The sequence below is a fragment of the Misgurnus anguillicaudatus genome, chromosome 16 (assembly GCF_027580225.2).
Source record: "Misgurnus anguillicaudatus chromosome 16, ASM2758022v2, whole genome shotgun sequence".
NCBI lineage: Eukaryota > Metazoa > Chordata > Actinopteri > Cypriniformes > Cobitidae > Misgurnus > Misgurnus anguillicaudatus.
The window spans coordinates 17,910,687-17,929,586 of NC_073352.2; the positions used below are offsets into that span (position 1 = coordinate 17,910,687).

At 39.4% G+C, this 18,900-nt stretch overlaps 2 protein-coding genes across 9 annotated transcripts in view; both read right to left on the bottom strand.

Moving 5' to 3' along the window:
- Window positions 1–821, bottom strand: part of mcf2a (MCF.2 cell line derived transforming sequence a) — a 28,127-nt gene extending 27,306 nt beyond the window's left edge. For 2 of the 5 annotated variants that reach the window (XR_012357954.1, XM_073854224.1), the window contains exon 1: window positions 167–814. Coding sequence is in view for 3 of the 5 variants with exons in the window: in XM_073854224.1 (XP_073710325.1) it covers window positions 167–260 (94 nt within the window). In the remaining 2 variants the exon portion in view is untranslated. Of the gene's footprint in view, window positions 1–166 lie in introns of all 5 variants that reach the window. The other 3 variants (XM_055177987.2, XR_012357955.1, XM_073854223.1) reach the window with 3 other exon arrangements.
- A 4,926-nt stretch (window positions 822–5,747) lies between these two features.
- atp11c (ATPase phospholipid transporting 11C (ATP11C blood group)) overlaps window positions 5,748–18,900 on the bottom strand; it is a 70,018-nt gene continuing 56,865 nt past the window's right edge. Inside the window, exons 13-31 of one of the 4 annotated variants that reach the window (XM_073854227.1) lie at window positions 18,577–18,747; window positions 17,950–18,137; window positions 17,793–17,864; window positions 17,630–17,708; window positions 17,413–17,511; window positions 16,714–16,895; window positions 16,364–16,631; window positions 16,080–16,256; window positions 15,791–15,893; window positions 15,552–15,697; window positions 15,393–15,452; window positions 14,735–14,862; window positions 14,518–14,653; window positions 14,375–14,440; window positions 14,182–14,285; window positions 13,937–14,093; window positions 10,572–10,680; window positions 9,445–9,476; window positions 5,748–7,060 (exon numbers count right to left, since the gene is read on the bottom strand). In XM_073854227.1, the coding sequence (XP_073710328.1) occupies window positions 10,576–10,680; window positions 13,937–14,093; window positions 14,182–14,285; window positions 14,375–14,440; window positions 14,518–14,653; window positions 14,735–14,862; window positions 15,393–15,452; window positions 15,552–15,697; window positions 15,791–15,893; window positions 16,080–16,256; window positions 16,364–16,631; window positions 16,714–16,895; window positions 17,413–17,511; window positions 17,630–17,708; window positions 17,793–17,864; window positions 17,950–18,137; window positions 18,577–18,747 (2,241 nt within the window). In that variant the 3' untranslated portion in view covers window positions 5,748–7,060; window positions 9,445–9,476; window positions 10,572–10,575. Of the gene's footprint in view, window positions 7,061–9,444; window positions 9,477–10,571; window positions 10,681–12,672; window positions 12,764–13,936; window positions 14,094–14,181; window positions 14,286–14,374; window positions 14,441–14,517; window positions 14,654–14,734; window positions 14,863–15,392; window positions 15,453–15,551; window positions 15,698–15,790; window positions 15,894–16,079; window positions 16,257–16,363; window positions 16,632–16,713; window positions 16,896–17,412; window positions 17,512–17,629; window positions 17,709–17,792; window positions 17,865–17,949; window positions 18,138–18,576; window positions 18,748–18,900 lie in introns of all 4 variants that reach the window. The other 3 variants (XM_073854229.1, XM_073854231.1, XM_073854230.1) reach the window with 3 other exon arrangements.

Sequence of the window (18,900 nt, forward strand, 5' to 3'; positions counted from 1 at the left end):
TAAATATGTACCTTTGAGCTACTCATTTTGTTGCAAAGGTGTACTTTATGAAACGGTACCACCCTTCTTGTGAACTACAAATGTGGCGCTGTCCCAGTACATCCTCAAGTGATTCACACTGTTTATGTGTTGAATACATAAATGACTGTATAATCTGCATACTCACGTTGCAGTGTGCTCTCAAGCTCGGAGCCTGCCTGCAAAAGGTTGTAATAGCCCTCCATGTCTTTCTGGGGCTCCTGCCCAGAGGCTGTGCCCATGCCCTGGCTGTTATAGAGAGGAGTGACTTGAATCTGGGCCTTTCAGATCCCTCGGCACCCAGGCTCCATCTCACCACCTCCTCAGAACAGATCCCGGCTGAGAGGCTTCAGTCCACTGCGGTGCGTCCGTGCCACCACTCACGTCTGTGAAATCCACAAGTCACCTTCAGCAGAAGCAAGTGTATCCGCAAACTCCAGCAGCACAGACCCCCCCACACTAGAGGAAACAGTATCCGGAAATATCTATGACAAACAGCCTGCTGCAGAAGATAGTGCTACTGCAATAGCACATCTCACCTTACAAACAACACACTTGTAAGGGAGGAGAGAGAGAAAGAGAGAGAGAATGAGGTACTGTACTGTCCCAAACCGAACTGGCTTCCTTACACAGCGCTGATGGTTTACATCCCTATAGCATATAGCTAACTCCCTCTGGCTGTAAAGTCCTGACTCTGGCGAGTTAAGGTGCGTCAGTTCTGCATCGTTGTTAGGCTCAGACTATTGACACACTGCCAGCTCCCTCCCCATTGACTTTATCCACTGTGGAGTTTAGACTCCGCCCCCTGCTCATCTCCATTTTCCTCATTGGTCAGTTTCCTCACATGCAGTGGCCTACTGTAAATGCTCACTGTTCTGCCTGCTATATTACACCCATTCTCACCCTTGCTTGCTCTCTCTCTCTCTCTCTGACACATACAGGCTGTTCTGAATATCACTATTGAAAGCAAAAATATTTTTTCTTCACAGCACAAAGGAGTTTCATTGTTCACAATACAGAAGAGTATGACGTGGGGAAAAATCCACAAAGACAAATATATGAATAAGAGGCATTGTTATAAAAAGAAAAAAACAAAAACACTATTTATACTTCTACAACCAAGTCCATGTTGTTTCAGAGCAGCAATGTCCAGTAAACGTATATTATCTGTATTCATAGTTAACTGTTGCACAGGATAAAGTTTATCTAAAAAGTGCTGGGTTATTTTTTCCAGGGTTGGGTAAGTATTGGAAAAAACACAGCTGGATTAAAATAAAAAACAACTGCTGGGTTGTTTCAACTCGTTGAGTAACACTAACCCATCAGTTGGGATAAAAACAGCATTTTTCAAAATATCTTGGTACATAAACTTCAAGATTTTCACATATCAATTTAATAAAGTATATTACTGTATTGTATGTCACAGGCTGTTTAAATGATTAAGTGTATCATGTGGGCACTATCGCAAATGTGCATATGCAAAATTTACAAAGCAATCATTTGCAATAATACTTCATTAAGTTAGGGTGTACACTTTCATTTCTGCTGGGTTATTTTTAACCCGAAGCTGTTGGACATCAACTCATGGTTGGGCTAAGAACAACACAGCATAGGTTTATTTATAACCCAACATGTGTTTTGTTCAATATTTACCCAGGATTGGGTTATAAAATATGCCTGTGTATACTCTTTGAAAGGAGTGAAAAATATGTAACACTTGATGGTTATATCATTTTCTGTTAAAGGGAAATTCCACTTTTTTTTGAAAATATGCTCATTTTCCAGCTCCCCTAGGGTTAAACATTTGATTCCTAGCGTTTTGGAATCCATTCAGCCGATCTCCGGGTCTGCAGCAGGCGTTTTATATTTCGCACTGACCGAAAATAGTCCCCTTGGTTACTTTCAATAGCAGGGGACTATTTTCGTTCAGTGCGTAATATCACTACACCTGCTGCAGCCATGTTACATCATCAAAGTCCTTGATATTACACCAGTTTGAGAGTATAGTTCCTAGCCACATATCTGCCTAGAAAATCACAACTTTTAATTTTCTGTCGCTCTTAGTACACAATGTAACTACAGAAGAGTCAATTTTTAAATAGGAAAAATATCAAAACTCTTTGGTTATTTTTTAGCACGATGCTAATGGTCTAATCAGATTCATGGATCATGCTAAGCTATGCTAAAAGTGCTAGCACCAGACCCGGAGATCGCTGAATGGATTCCAAACGATAAGAATCAAATGTTTTGAAAATAAGCATATTTAAAAAAAGTGGAATGTCCCTTAATCTTTAATTATTTAAATTGATTTTACAAACTAAAAGCATAATCATGTTGCATTTTCTCATTTATACACAGTACTGTGCATACATCTAAGGCAGGGCTAGTCAACGTGTGGCCCGCCAATCATCTTTATCCGGCCCGCCGGTCACCTTGCCGTTTCTCAATCGGAAGGCTGCAGCCGGATGCCGCATATGCAAACTGCATACGTCATCAAGTTTAAGTTAACTGAGCATTACATTCACAAATCAAAAGCATATTAACACAATTTACGATTAACTAAGAATAATAGTCAACTTTATAATTGTTAAAATTCTGAAATAAGACTTAATGACGTATGCAGCCTGGAAATGCGACCTCGGAGGCTGCAGCCTTCGGATGGAGAAACGACTATAGTCTGATTTAAATTCAGCGTGGTTACTTTACCTTTCCACTGTACATGACAAATGACAGCCGAAAACATGGAAAGTGAGTCAGAAAGGGGCTGCCAACCATCTGTGGGTGCTTTATTATCTGATCCAATTCGAGCTTTGGAATTTGGATGCGTTAAAGAAAACAAACATGTGACGCGGCTTCACCGCATGTGACGCGGCTTCACCGCATGTGACGCGGCGACCGGAAGGGATGTATTTCAGTGTGTTTCAATCAAAACGGTGTGCAAAGTAAAAATTATTAATAATTTTTTGTTTCACTTTATCAGTAACACTTGAATACTTTAAAAACGATTGATTACTGGTAAGTAAATTATTAACTATAAATATATTCGTAGATTAAAGGTTTTCTCCCATGACAGATTTACGATTAAACAATTTAATTACGACTACCACTAGGGGGCGAACTCCCGACAGTTATATTTGTAATGTACAATGGAAAGGCTGTTTAGCGTATCTATAAAATATAAAAAAAAGATAACATGTAGTGCAATTTTAGTCATTAGGAGTAGCTATATGTTGTGAATACTTGACATGTAACAATTAATGAAAGTTAAACAGTTATAAACAAAATATGCTTAAGAGTTTTTTAAAAAGTTTTACACTTTTACTATTAACATTTGACTCTTACATGTTGCAATTGTTTCTAAATATTAATAAAGAAAATATGAGTTTTCAGTAATTAAAAGGCAACACAATGGATACAAGAAGTGTTTGTTTTGAAAAATTTTTTTGTAATATACTATAACAAAAGTAACAAAAGTAACAAACAAACAAACAAACAAACAAAACACACACACACACACACACACAGTAAAAAAATGGGTAAAAGTTTGGCTGGTCCTCGTCATATTTACAATTTTAAAATCTGGCCCCCGAAGAAGAGTAGTTGAAGACCCCTGATCTAAGGCAACCATGCCACCATTAAATTTGTTGTTTTTACAATGGTGTATGTACTGTATCAAATATAATTATTTATTGTTTTTTCTTTTTTTTTTGTATACAACCAGAAAATACAGAAAATTTATACGCAGTAATAAAAAAAATGCTTCTCAAGGCTAAATCGTCTAGTATTTAGTGTTAATCCCCACATCTTATTCTACTCAACTGACCTCAAGACATCAGTCTCCTTAAAGCCCCCCTAACCTAGAAAATGCACTTTTAAATGTCTTTCTATTAGAAAATGAGCCACAAGTATGTGTGCAAAAACATCCGGTTATTATACAAATCCATCTTTTTTTCCCTGTGTAATCTCCTTTAAACTGCAACAGTCACACCAAACAGGCTGTTGGGGATCCCCTATCAATGTGATGTCACATTGATTACACCCCAACCATAACCGCTCACTGACTCCGCCTTGTGAGCGCATAGTTTAACCTTCTTCCAGAGAAACATGTTTTGATGTAGTCCAAAGCACGTGTAAGCGCTCTACCCACTACTTTGCATACGGGGAGGGGAACAGAAACTTTCGTTGCATTAAAAGAAACGCACACAAAAACAGCACGTTTTTTATTGCAGCCACAAATGGCCATGTTTAACATCTTATAATGAAAAATATGTGGTGTATTTTAAGCTGAAACTATTTGACAGATACATTCTGGGAATACCAGAAACTATTTTAATATTCCTGAAAGCACCTAGGTTAGGGGCCCTTTAAGAGTTTAAGATGTGCTTAGTGTCAAAAGGGTTTACATTAAATACTGACTTTTTATACATTTTCTGTACATATTTTATTTTTCTGTATTTCTTGTTTGTATTTTAAAAGACAAAAAATTCATACGAAAAGCCATTAACTAAAAAAAAGAAAAAAAACTGGTTGTGCCCCAAGACATACAATAATAAAAAGTACACCTCAGACACATTTTTTCTTTCAAAAAAGCATTTATTAAAGAACGAAGTTTGAAACAGACTGGTCTTAAGAGGTACATTCAGATCAGCTGGTGCCTGAGGGATATGATGGAGGGAGCTGACATTGTTACTGCCTGATTGTTTGTCACAGCAACACACCTCAGTCCTGCCTCATCCTCCACAATCAGGCAGCCATTCCCTGCAAATTTTTTGGACGTTTTCTTTTTCATACAAAAAGTGCCTCAAAAAGTAACATTAAAAATACAATCAAATATTTTTTTCATATTCAGGCAACATGAGAATCCAAGATTTACAATATACAGTAAGCTTTGAAAATAGCATCTCTGAAGTCATTTAAAGGTCTGTTTGGAAATTCAAACTTTGCAGGCAAGAACCTCACACATCACATTTTTGAGCTGAACAAGCACATGTGTCGATTCAATTGGGTTCGAGGGTATATGTGTGCTCACCAGCGGTTCAGTCCAGTGGTGGCATTAGTGGTCAACCATGCACAGGAATAGACAAATGTAATAATGCTGGATTTATGTTTGCATGAAAACCCAACCAGCCTAAGTATGGCTAATTTAAAAGTAAAAAGTTAAATATAGCTCTCATATATTTTCTCTGGAAATCTAAATAAGAAATAAATAGAAGACCTGGTGGTTGTGAAGGGCTGCGATACAGCTGGATTAAGCCAGACCTCTGAACTGGGATCTGAACGTAAAATGCTTAGCATCATGACACAGTCAAAGGTCTAACACACACCACTTTCCCTCGGATGATTCACATACGCACATATTCACACGCACACACACATACAAGAGTATGAAATCTGGAATGGTCCATTTTTCATATACCATTTTTTTTTATAAAGAAGAATCATGATCAGAAATTGACCAATAACAAAACATGCCAGACGTTTAACTCTTTACACCCATTTTGGGCTACAGGCAGAAAGAACTGAATTATCATTCATATTAAAGGGACAACAGAGTTTCAGCTTAATTTATACACGTGAGACTCTGGTCTTGGACCGGCCCAAAATTAGAAGATCTGTCTGACCTCAGATCAGAGAACGAGAGCTCAGAGCTGCTGGTCTACAGGGATTTCCCAGGCTAACAAGATATAGAAACCCAATCTTTTCAACAGCAGATTGCACAGGCAAAAATCAATTGGCACATGCTGACAATGTTTAATTTAAGAAAGAAATATATTTGAAAAAAATATAACATTTGAGAAGGTACAATAAATATGTCAAATAGAATCACATAGTCAAAAACAAAATAATTCAATTATAAATCTTAAAAGTGATTGAAAACATGGCACATAGTAATGGAATGTATTTAGAAGCACAAAGGTGAGTATAAATGAAGATTGCATGCCCACCTAACTAGTTTACAGTAGCAGGGGGCAAATATGACTTGAGTTCCAATATGCATCAAACCCAGAGCTCCTATTTAACCAACCCCTTGAATGGCTCCACCTTTTATTTCATTTTGTTACCTCATAAAGGTGAAGTGATGTAAAGCATGTACATACATGGGTGCGAAGGCATGTTCCCATCTCTGATCACACTTTTTAAAGACAAACTTACACAAAGAGCATCTTTTTTTGGCTTCGAGCAACAATATCCATAATTTCACTAGTACACATCCTAAACTTTCAATCCAACTGTAAACCAACCCCATTTTAAGCAGAAAGTAACATTAAACGACTAGTACTTTACATTAAAATTCTTTTGAAGAAAATCTGTAACAAATTTTCTGTTTCTTTCTCACACACACATACGCACACAGAGTTGATGGCACCGCAGGATATTTCCAGAACTCCATGCGTTTCTACGCACAGCAGGTTGTTGAAAGGCAGCTTTAATACCCATAGGGTCAGGGCCCTAAGTGCAGCATCTTACAGAGCTCACATTTAGGGATCTCAAACAGCTACATATCACAAAACTCTAAACTAAGTGATCATACCTGGAAGCTGACCACTAAACTGTGTGGGAAACGGACCTCCAAAAATAATAAATAAAATATATATAAAATGTTGATGGTTGGCATAATAGAATTCTTTGAATGTTGTTTCGCTCATGCCAGTAAGAAAAAGCAAGGTGAGCTTAAATATGTGACGTTGTTTTACCCAGCAGGTCTGAACAGGAGAGAGTGGCAGTAGGGGAAGGTATCACACCTCAATGCTATGAACGCTCATTCAAATAATCAGGATATAAAATGGCACGTGCCGTGAAGGTGGATGGCACTGTTCTTGTGGATTCATGCTGGGCATTAGAGGGATTCAAGAAGGCAGAACAGATGAGGCTGACAGACTGCTGGATCGAAGCCTGGTCTGAATAGTTTAAGCTGGTTCCGTTTTCATGTTCGAATCAGGGCCCCTGCAGACGTTCAGGTCCCATCAGGAGTCTGAACCCAAGACGTCCATCAGTAGCGCTCATTCAGATGTTTGTAGGACAGGGGTGTTACAGCAGCCACCTGTGATAGACCAAAAAACAACCATACTCAAAACTCTAACACACATATTCTAGAAAGTAAAAATGTGACCCTGTCTGTGAAATCCTGGTTAAAGTCTTAAAGGGACACTTTTTTGAAAATATGCTCATTTTCCAGCTCCCCTAGAGTTAAAAATTTGATTTTTACCTTTTCCATTCAGCTGATCTTCGGGTCTGGCGCTAGCACCTCCAGCATATCCCAGCACCATCCATTGAATCTGACCAGACCACCAGCATCACGCAAAAAAATAAACAAAGAGTATTTAAAACTTCACTCTTCTGTAGTTACATTGCGTACCAAGACCGACAGAAAACTAAAAGCCGCGACCTTCTAGGCAGATATGGCTAGGAACTATACTCTCATTCTGGCGTAATAATCAAGGACCTTGCTAGTACCTCGGCTGCGAAGGCGCAACGATACCACGCAGCAGCCGAAAATAGTACCCTTAATAAATCTTAATATCAGGGGACTATTTTCGGGCACTGCGCAACATCACCGCGCCTCCAGCAGCCATGCCACATCAGCAAAGTCCCTGATCATCACGCCAGAATGAGATATCATTTTACAGTCCTTCCAGAAAAACGCAGAGTTTTTTGTGATTGTTGCAGGCAAAACTCCTCGATTTTGCGGCACGTTTTCTTAAAAAATGCAATGGAATATGCGGGATATTTATGCAATTTATGCGATGGAAATGCGGGAATTTGCGAAAATTGCGAGACTTGCAAAAACTTCGGAAACTTGCAAAAGCTGCAATGATGTTCACGTCACATAATCACATCACTTCATAACCTTCCCATGGCAACAGAGGACACGGTTGCACTTGTGTGAAGTAAATGCAACATTTTTCAACTTTCTGCTAATATATATGTGACTTTTTGCTACGAAAATGTCTGGATTATGAAATCATGCAAGCCCCGCATATTTTGTGCGCGGAAATCTGTAATTAATGCGGCGAAAGTGCGTCGTATTTGGAAAAAATGCGGCCCTGCATAAATTTGCGGACTTTGGCCGATTATGCAATAAATCATGCGATCGCACAATCGCGTTTTTGTGGGGGGACTGATTTTATAGTTCCTAGCCATATCTGCCAAGAAAATCACAACTTTAAATCTTCTGTCAGTCCCAGTACACAATGCAACCACAGAAGGGTCAAGTTTTAAATAAGAAAAAAATCAAAACACTTTTTGGTTATTTTTGAGTGCGTTGCCAATGGTCTAATCAGATTCAATGGACTATGCTACAGTAAGCTATGCCAAAAGTGTTACCGCCAGACTCAGCTGAATGGATTCCAAAACAACAAAAATCAAATGTTTAACTCTATGGGAGCTGGAAAATCAGCACATCTCCAAAAAAGTGGAGAGTCCCTTTAATCTAATTTTGAGAGCATTAAAGTTTGAATCTTTAACATGTCCTTACTCAATATTAAAGATATCAAGGTTATATTTACACAGAATGTTCTTGACATTAGAATGAGTTTATGTAGAAAATAGTAAATCGCAAAACATTACTTTAGCTAGGTTTCGACTGGCAGGGTCACAAATAAGTTTAACAGGTATGTACACTCTTAAAAATAAAGGTGCCAAGAAGGGCTTTTACAGAAATGGCATTTTTGGTTCCTCTATGACCTTTAGGTATATAGGTTTAGGTTTTATATGGTCTAAATCAGTTGTACTCAAACTTTTTCGGTGTTCGGTGCATCCCTTCGTGGCCCCCAAAGAAGATTTATGACTTTATAAAAAATTCCATAACTTATATATTCAAAAAAAACATATTTAATTTTACAATGTAGAGGTGTTGGTCAGTAGCCTTATTTTTTGAGTTTTAATTAAACAAAATGTATAATAAATTAATGTTTTTATAAAATGTCATTAAATTGGGGACCCCCAGCACCACCTCTGGGCCCCAAGTTTGAGAACCACTAGTCTAAATAACCTTTTATGCAATTGGAAGGATTCATGATTCTTTAGAGAATCATCTGAGAACCAATGTTTTTAAGAGTGTAGGAGAGTTTGATTAAAGTCTGAATAGCATCTGTAATGCAAAAATTTGTATTTGATTGAATGATCAGAAAGTAAAAATTACAACACACCACCAAGAAAACTCCAAGCCCAAATAATATCCAAACAATATTATGTACAAAACAGAACCATCCTGATCATAGGAGGATCTGGTCATCAGGACTGCATGCTCATCAATAAAAAGGCCCATGTAAGTCTGGCTTAAAAGCAATGCCCAGGCTCAAAACAAGTTTTAGATTGAATACCGTCTTCTGGTCAACATCATTCCCCATTATATATAACATGTGTCAACTTGTATTGAACCCAGAACATCCCTTTAAAATCAGGCCACCAAGCACGTTACTGTACCTGACACTGTAAGCTGCTGCATCCTCTGACCGCTGAGAAGAACAGGAGAAGGAGGTTTAATATCCTGGTGAAAACTTCTTAGCTTGTCTCAGTCATACATTATTATAACCGTCCCACCAAGATAAAGCTTTAAGCGCATGCAAGCATGCAAACCACGCATGGGGAATGCAAAGCTTTAGTTAAAAATAAACATCGTTGAGGAAGGTTAGATAGCCGTTGGGCGGGTTGAATGACTTTCAAAAACCAAAATAAACAAAAAGATCCCGAATTACAAAACACAACTGCTTATAACAACTACTACAGTAATACACACCAATAAAAGATACAATGAGTCCAATATGACACTGCAGTTTCAAATCAAATTGTGTTACACAAAACAACCACAATCATTCACCCACAAATAAAAGCCACACAATGAGATTAACCAGGACGTGAAAGAAGACTGGTTTAGTCAGTTATAAAAGTACTGAATTAAAGGTTACTTGAGGAGCACATGCAAGGCGTTATGGGGGGCAGGTTTAGCCCTGGCAGGCTGAAAAGATCATTTTATATGCCAATATACCATTATCATTTAGAATATATTAAACTCAAATTTAATGATGTAATACATTTTGTTTTTACTGGGATGATGTATTACACTGTATACTTATGGATTACACGTGTAAAAATTTAGCACAACGGATCCCTGTGGTTATCCCACAACAGATACATTTCTATAGTGAAAAATTATTCCCATTCAAAATATCTATACTTAAACTATAAATATATGCATCTTAAAATGTTAAAATGTAAATTGTGTATATGCATAATTTCAGTAGCTAAGTGAGATTCAGAAATGATCCAATAATATGTGGAGAAAATGAATGGGAACAATACTTCAAGCTATCACAGCAGAACCGTATTGCAGTTTCTTATAAAACACAAAAATGTCTTTTCAGCCAACCAACCTAAGTTTAATCCTGAGGGTTGGAAGAATTTCCACAGCAAAGGACATTTAAATCATCCACCAGTAGGGAGTGACTAAACCCAAGGGGACGACTGCACTTGACTAGGAGGCAAATCCCTCATGAATGACTAGGGTTGGACAATCAATGGGGTCTCTGACTGGAGAGTCTGGGGTCTTGTACCTGTTCATATGATAGTATTGGACTCATCTGAAAAGGTTCTCATGAGCAGGGGTCTGGCTGAAGACAAGGAGGCTTGGCCACCCCCCAAACTTGACTGACCCGGCTTTTTCTGAAAGGGGGGGTGAAAGACACTTAGGGCACAATGGATCAAATGAACACACACATTCACATACACACTGCTGCTGCTGTACATCTCAGTTTATAACAAAGACAAAGCATGTGAGTGGAGTGAGAGGGATGTTTATAGTGCTTCAATTGATTGATCACCAAATGCTGGGTTATTTTTAAACCAGCGTTGGGTGAAAAGGGACAAACCCAGCCATTTGGTGAAAAACAGTAAATGTTTAAATTTGACCCAAAAATGTGTTAAAATTGTCATCCCTTTTTGACTCTTAAGCAATTTTTAGAGTTTACAGCCACTGGAGGTTGACTTGCTAGTCGCTGCAACCATTTATAAGCCCTTATAAGGATCTTCAATTTCATATTTCAGGGCATATTGAGTATAAATATTTTCTAATGTCCAAGTACAAAAAATGATCTGTTATGTTAGAAACAAAACTGGCCCTTAAAGGATTAGTCCATTTTCTCAAAAAAAATCCAGATCATTTACCCACCACCATGTCAGCCAAAATGTTGATGTCTTTTTTTCTTCGAGAAAAAATTATGTTTTTGAGGAAAACCTTCCAGGATCTCTCAAATTTTTATGGACTTTAATGGACCCTAACACTTAACAGTTTTAATGCAGTTTAAAATTGCAGTTTCAAAGGACTCCAAACGATCCCAAACGAGGCATCAATTGTCATTTTTTGACAAGAAAAACAAAAAACATGCACCTCTAAACCACAACCTCTCCTCCTCCTCCGGCCGTGAGACGCGTCAGCGCGACCCCACCCAACTGCGTAATGACGTCAAAAGGTCACGTGTTATATATATATAAAACGCACATTTGCGGACCATTTTAAACAATAAACTGACACAAAGACATTAATTAGTATTATTTGACATACAACCATGTCGGAACGGTCCTCTTTCTCCACACTTGTTGACACTGGGGCGTAGTTTCTATACGTTATCCGTGACCTCTTGACGTGATGACGCACTACGTGAGGTCTTGCTGGCGCGTCACACGACCAGAGGAAGACGAGAAGCCGTGGTCCAAAAATGCACATTTTCATTTTTATTGCCAAAAATGACAATCGTTTCGCTAGACAAGACCCTTATGCCTCGTTTGAGATCGTTTAGAGTCCTTTGAAACTGCTAAGTATTGTGGTCCATTAAAATGAGAAACATCCTGGAATGTTTTCCTCAAAAAACACAATTTCCTCCCGACCGAACAAAAAAGACATCAACAGTCTGGATGACATGGTGGTGAGCAAATTATCCGAACCTTTCTTAAGAAAATAGACTAATCCTTTAAAATGAGCCAGCTGTAAAAATTGTTGGCTCAACTTAAAAAAGAAAGTTACCTGGTATACCTAATATTTTTTAAATTGAATTAACTCAATATTTTAAGCAACCAGGTGAACCAACAAATAGTTTTTTTTTACAGTGTATAAACCCAATTTCTCAAAACTTCTGAAACATACAGACATACACAAATACTGACACACTGACCCATCCAGCACTAATACACCCAGAAAGTCTTATTGGGGAGCAGTGAAGGTTTGGTCGAGCATGCATGCAGGAGTGTGCTTGCGTGCCACATTCTCCTGGCTGGGCATGCAGAGACAGCAGGCACTGGGAACAAGCAGCTGAAAAATTCCCATCATACCCTACAGTCCTTAAGGACACAACACACTCAGCACCACCCATCACAGCTAGGGGCTAGAGATCTCTTGCACAAATCCTCTGAACAAACACCCACTCCAAATACACCGCCATGAAGCACACCTTGACTGACAACCCAAACCCAGGTCACACTTGTACCAGAGAAGAACTTTAACAACAGTAACCAGGGAGCTAGCGGAGATCACCACCTCACAGTGAGGGTACAAAGACAAACGGGTGGAGAGACAGCAAGCAGGGCACAGAAGATACAGACAGCCAACCCAAAGAGGAGAAACAGCAGACAAAAAGGAGAAAAAGGAGCAGGCAGAGAGACCTCAGTCGCTCCAGGAAAAGCTGTGTGAGCTAGCGGTCTGCGACAGCATGAAGATAGTCGACGTCCCAGAGGAAGGAAGTCGTTGTTTCATCTAAGGTACAGCACAAAGGAGGCAAGAAACCAGAGAGCAGAAATGATGGTGGGAAAATTAGAAGAAGATCAAGAATGGGTGGAGGAAAGAAGTCAGAGATGTAGTAGTAAATACCCAGAAAAAACTGAACCCTGTAACTTGAAATGCAGTAACTTGAACCCCCAGTCTAATAACAACTAAAATTATAGTGGTAAATCAAGTACCATAAAAATTAAAATTAGATTTGACAGATTTATGATATAATTATCACATCAAGTAATTAAGATGTGACCAAGCATCCCATGCCCTTCTCCTCCGGGTTGTTTTAATTGACTTGCTGCATATTTTTGGAAGGCATAGGAAACCCACCTGTGAGAAGGCAGGGGGCAGATTAGCACTGTATGTTCATCTCCGTTCAGTCTGCTTAGCTAATGTCATTTATAATGGAGTCTACCTACATTTTAAGCTCACTTCATCTGAATAATTCAAATGATTGAAGGGTCTAATGAATGTTTATCGATCATAGAGCTGTAGTATGTTAAATAGCTGAGCATTCAGTGACAACAGTGCTAGTTGATGACAAGAGACTGCACATCTTCATGCTTGACTAATGAAATAAAGGTTACCCAAATTACAGCAAACGCTAAAGGGGGGAAGATACACGAGAGGAGTGATAGTAACAATTAGACTGATTGACTTGCTCGCTGTGTGACCAATCACAATACAGTGCAGACCATTTATGTCCTGTTGGTATAAAACCAATGGTGCAATACATGACACACAAAGGGAAGTAGTATTAATAGAGACACTGAAAAATTTATTAAAAATAGAAGAGTTGAGGGACTCAAAGGTACAATTAGATGGAAATGTGACCAACACAGTCTCCTAACAAGAAATGACATGACTTCAGCAATAGCCAATTTGTTATTATGCATTTCGACAGGGAGGGGTGAGCTGTGGGCTGAGCCATTGGTTGCATCAGTCTCACCACTAGATGTCGCTAAAAATCTACACATTGGTCATTTAACATAGAGACATTACATTATTGTTAATGCGTTACATAAAGGTTATTGACATACCCAAAAAGAAAGGGTAATCTTTGGGTTCAAAGCAAAATAGAAAATGAAAGAAAGAGGATGAGGACTAATCAAATAAAAGACAGAAAATATAGAACGAGATTAGGGAGGGGTATACCTGTCGTGAACGGGGGCTTCTGGGTTTGCGGAGGACGGCCAAAAGTATTTCTGGTAGCAGACTGAGAAGTATGAGGATGATGATGACCAGCCAGGCAGACACTGAGCTCAGCACGTTAGCAAAGACAAAGTACAACCGCTGCTGCTTTAAAAATGGCCTGGCAAAAAGAGAAAGAGATGTGTTTATAAAATGTTAAGTGAAATTTGTAAGTATATGTTTTTATCGTACAGTATTTGTGGCCTCACCATATGATTCCTCCCCAGAAAAAACTGAAGAACACGTAGAACGCCAAAGAGCCCCAGATAACAAAATGGTTAATCCACGTCCAATGGCGCGTGTCCATAGCCAACTGAGAGAGAAAGACATCGCTCAGTGTCTGACAACCAACACAACTTCAAGACGAAGTCCAGAAATTTTATAAGAAATTTAAGCACCAACCTTCAAAGTGACAGTGAAAACAAGAACGGTAAATACAATCGTGCCATACGACCAATTTCCAAAGACCTGAAAAACAGAAAGACCGATTAATGCAATTCTTATTAGTCAATAAGACACTAATAAAATCTACATTCTGCTCTAACCTGCCCGTTGTCCTGCAAGGCTGGATTGCTGAACAGGAATCGGACCCCGAAAAAAAACATAAGACCCTGAAAAATTCCTAATACTGTCCAGTAGAGGAATGGACGCCAGCGTAACATTGCATTCTTTGCTATTTCTCTATTAAAAAGACACAAAATGGCACATAAGCAACGGTGCAATTTAAATTGGCAATGTGAACAGTGCAATGCAGTTTAGCACCTGTAGAGGGCGGCGTTCTCCAGCAAAATCTCCATAGCTATGTGCTGCTCCAGAAGGCTGAAGGCCAGAATGGGCATGGAGGTGAAGCAGATGTTGTACATCGTCAGATAGGCTGCGTCGTACAGGGGCTGGGAAAGTGGGATTGAGGGGAGGGGTGGGGCACCGGGGCAGGGTTAATATCATGTTGAGGAGATCACACTTATGTCAACACATACATACAAAACATAGAGACAACACAGCAAGAGAGATCTCTGACTGTATGTAGTGTGTACACATGCAGTGGTCGCTTGATATATACACAAAACACAACGTTGTAGAAAATGTAAGACATAAATCACAATACTGAATGAGTCTGTAGCACTCAAGATCTTAAAGGTAACAAGTGGTGAGCATAGACAATTGCTTTTTAATATTTTGGGGTTTTTACTTACAATAAAGAGGTTATAAAAGGTGAGAGGTTATATTTGCATCTCCCATTGAGCTCAAAATATCTGAACTAAGTGCACCAACCACTAGATAAAGCTAAAGTTTGTATTTGTTTGTGCTTGTTATATATATCAGTTCAATGAAGGGCAGATATAAATTCAGAGGAAAGATCTGAAGGAATGAGCAGAGGTAGAGAAATGGGGGCCTGTCAGGTCACAGTCTTTGTACCAACCTGCTGAGAGTATCCACAGAAAAACTGGTATAGGAATTGAGGTAAGATGAAGCAAAGATTCTGAGGGGTAAAGACGTAAAAACAAAAAGTCAAAATTAAATTAAAATATTTCTATCAATATGTAGTATCAAAACAGAGTTCACTAAATGCCAATCCTACCTTATAAAAGAAGTACTGAACAAGATGGGCAATCCTAACATAGTAGAGATGCCCGTGAGCCAGCAAAAGTTTCTTTAAGTGCTTGAGCTTAGGAATGGCATAGTCACTGTTCCTCACAGCTTGACGGCCCTCCTTACCCTTAATACCTGACCGTGAAAAAGCAAAAACACTCTCAAACATCTCAGAAATGAAGAGAATGGTCACTTTAATCTAACACAAGCAGATGTATGATGTCTTACCGATGCCCACGTGTGCCTCAAGGATCATGCTAACATCATTTGCCCCATCACCAATGGAGAGGGTGATGGGCGAACCTTTGGAATTCTTCACCATCTTCACTATCTAAAGAAGACACAGGCTAAATGACACAAAACTAGAGAAAGCAAAGTTCTAGAAATGCCCCCACCCCTTATGTCTTGATTTGTTTAATATTTTGCCTAAATAAGCGAGGAAGACTCTCACTCCCAACAATAAGTAAACTTTAATATAATTTACATAATGAGCAATGCACAGAACCAAAGGTGTGACCTGAGCTTTCTGCAAGGGGGCCATGCGGCAACAGAGGACAGCGGTGCAGTTCTGGCAGATCTGTAGAAAGAGGCTCCTGTAGAGAGTGGCATCTGCTTCTCTGGGCGGGTTCATCAATAGCGACAGCGTAGCCCCGTCAATAATGAAACCATACTCTTGATTTGCAGTGGACCAACTCCGTGTCAAAAAACAACAACATTTTATTAAAAGTCATCAAATTCCCACAAACTTGAAAGTGCATTGCATAAAACAACACATCCAGCAAAAAAATCAAATGTGCCTCACCGTGCAACGCCTGCTTTGACGGGTGGGGCGTCCTGCACGGCTTTTCTGTGGTAGTCGCGTAGCAGCTCAATAAGTCTGTCCTCGCGCTTTGACCTCCCATCCTCCAGCGTCCGCACGGTTAACTCCAGTAGCTCTGTACCCCGCTGGAACAGTCGACAGGCATAGCAGGTGGACTTTGCCGTCTCCATTTTGTCCCCGGTGAGCACCCAGACGTTCATCCCAGCAGCCTGCAGGGCCTCCATGGTCTCGGCTGCCTCCTCCTGCAATCTGGAAGATAGAGTGATGCGCTATTTTATAAAACAACAAAGAGGAGCTTTAATTAAGGTTACATGATAGTTGGGTCACCAACCGGTCTTCCACAGCAGTTGCTCCAATAAGACTCATTCCCGTCTCCACCTGGTTATACATGGCCATGAGTTTCTCCTCCCTGTCCTGAAGAGCCAGCCTAGCCTCCCTCAGTCCAGTATCTGCCACAGCGTATTCTTCGGCGGTCAGCTGTTTAAAAGCCACGCACAGTGTACGGTATCCATCCTGGTGAGCAAGCAAACGCACAATTAAACCCACCAAAGCTTAAAGGGACAATAAGTAGGATTCACCCCCATCTAGTGGTGAAATTTAATTTTGCATTCAAACGAATAGTGCTCTCTAGCGCCTCGCTTTTCCAAGTGCGTGTTGCAACTATGATAGCCATTATGTGATCACTGATCTCCTTGTCCGTTTTAGCTGGTTCACGTGTTTAGTTTATCAGTATGGCGGAACAACATGGAAGCCTCCTTGGACTTACCCGTTCAATGTAAGTAAAGAGAAACATTTTTAAGCTTACAACGAAAAGTCAGATCACTGGCAGAAGTCATTTGACACCAATGAGGACATATTTATGAATAAAGACATTGATTTTGAATAATAAAACACTTAAAACCCTACTTACTTTCCCTTTAAGGGGTACATGATGCAATGAATGAGGTTTGTGGTTTATTTTTCATTATAAAAGTCATTGTATCATTCGAAATGAAAGACGTGGCAAAAAGCTAAAATTTGATTATAGTACCGTTGCATTTCGCTCCACGTGCAAGCGAATCCTGTCCACCTCCTCTTGTTTGACTCTTGGGAAGATTGAAGAATCGGCTCCTTTACAGATCAGGAGTGTCTCTCCTACACGAACAGCAGAAAACAAAGATGTTAAAATGTTAAGGGTTGTTGCTTGAAATACCTTGAACTAAATTGGGATGCACCATAAGTGTATTATAATAACAATAAACCTCCAGCTCTCCAGATTTGGTCCTAACAATGACGCTCATTCTCCGTCGAACGGGGTCAAAGTTGAGAACATGAAGCAACTCGTACCTATAAAGTTTGATGAATGAGTATAACATAGACATTTCTCTGAAATACAACTAATGACACATCTCAAATAAAAAGCAAACTTACTCCTCTACATCATTCTTCCTGTTTCTTATCTTCATGTTCTTATTTTCTAAACCAAGGAAAGTGAAGCCATATCTGGACAGGAGAAATGTTATACCAGTAAGTGCCAGTCTGCCCATCATTATCAGGGACCAGTAAGAACACAGATCATGTTACGTACCTCATGGCTCCTTTGACCAGTGCGACCTCATCAGGAGATGAAGCAATGAAGCCTCTTTCCTCATCCAGTTGGGGAAGCATCCCATCAATGCCGTCCACCTGGTCCATTGAATTTTGCTCAGGTTCCGACTCCTTCACCTGCACTGTATGGCACAGACATAGAGCCCGCAGGAACAACTCCTCCTTTTCCTGAGAGATGAAGAAGAGGAGATGTTAGGAATAAGACCACCAAAACAGACACTAGAGATACATACAAGCATTTCGGTACAAACATACTGCTGTCCATTGTGTTGTTCATATTAATAAAAAACATTTTTCCAACTTTCTTATTTAATATAAATAATATCCTAATAATAGGAATTAATATTAATATTTTGCCTCTAGCAGACACTAATCAAGTGCACTTTACACAGACAGGGGTCTTCACAAAAGATGAGCATGTTATAAAAAAGTTAATGCACATAACTCGAGTCCTTTGCAGCCTATTTGTTTTTATCTAAGCCTCACAAGATTTATTATTCAAGAGGCCTGTAGTTGGTTTATGTATGGAGATGTACAAATCCAACAACATGATACATAAATGTAAAATCAATACTCTATCTGAGGTCTTTGAATTAATACAACTCACCAGTCCCGCTTTCTGCTGTAGTCTATTCACAGGCCCGTCTGTCACAGTAAAGCCGTCTAACTCATCCTGGTTGTCTTTGTGTTTGTACTGAAATCCATCTATACAGCACTCGATGAACTCCATGTTATTTTGGGTCAGTGTGCCCGTTTTGTCTGTGAATACATATTCCACCTGCAGGGCACAGAAAGTGATAACTTCACCATGTGCAATCCCAGGCCATAACGCACTTAAATCCTAATCTAGCATGGTCCGACAATAAAGACGAAGAATTAATTAGTGACAAATTCAATCTGCTTGCATAAATCAGTTTAATGAAGCATGCCT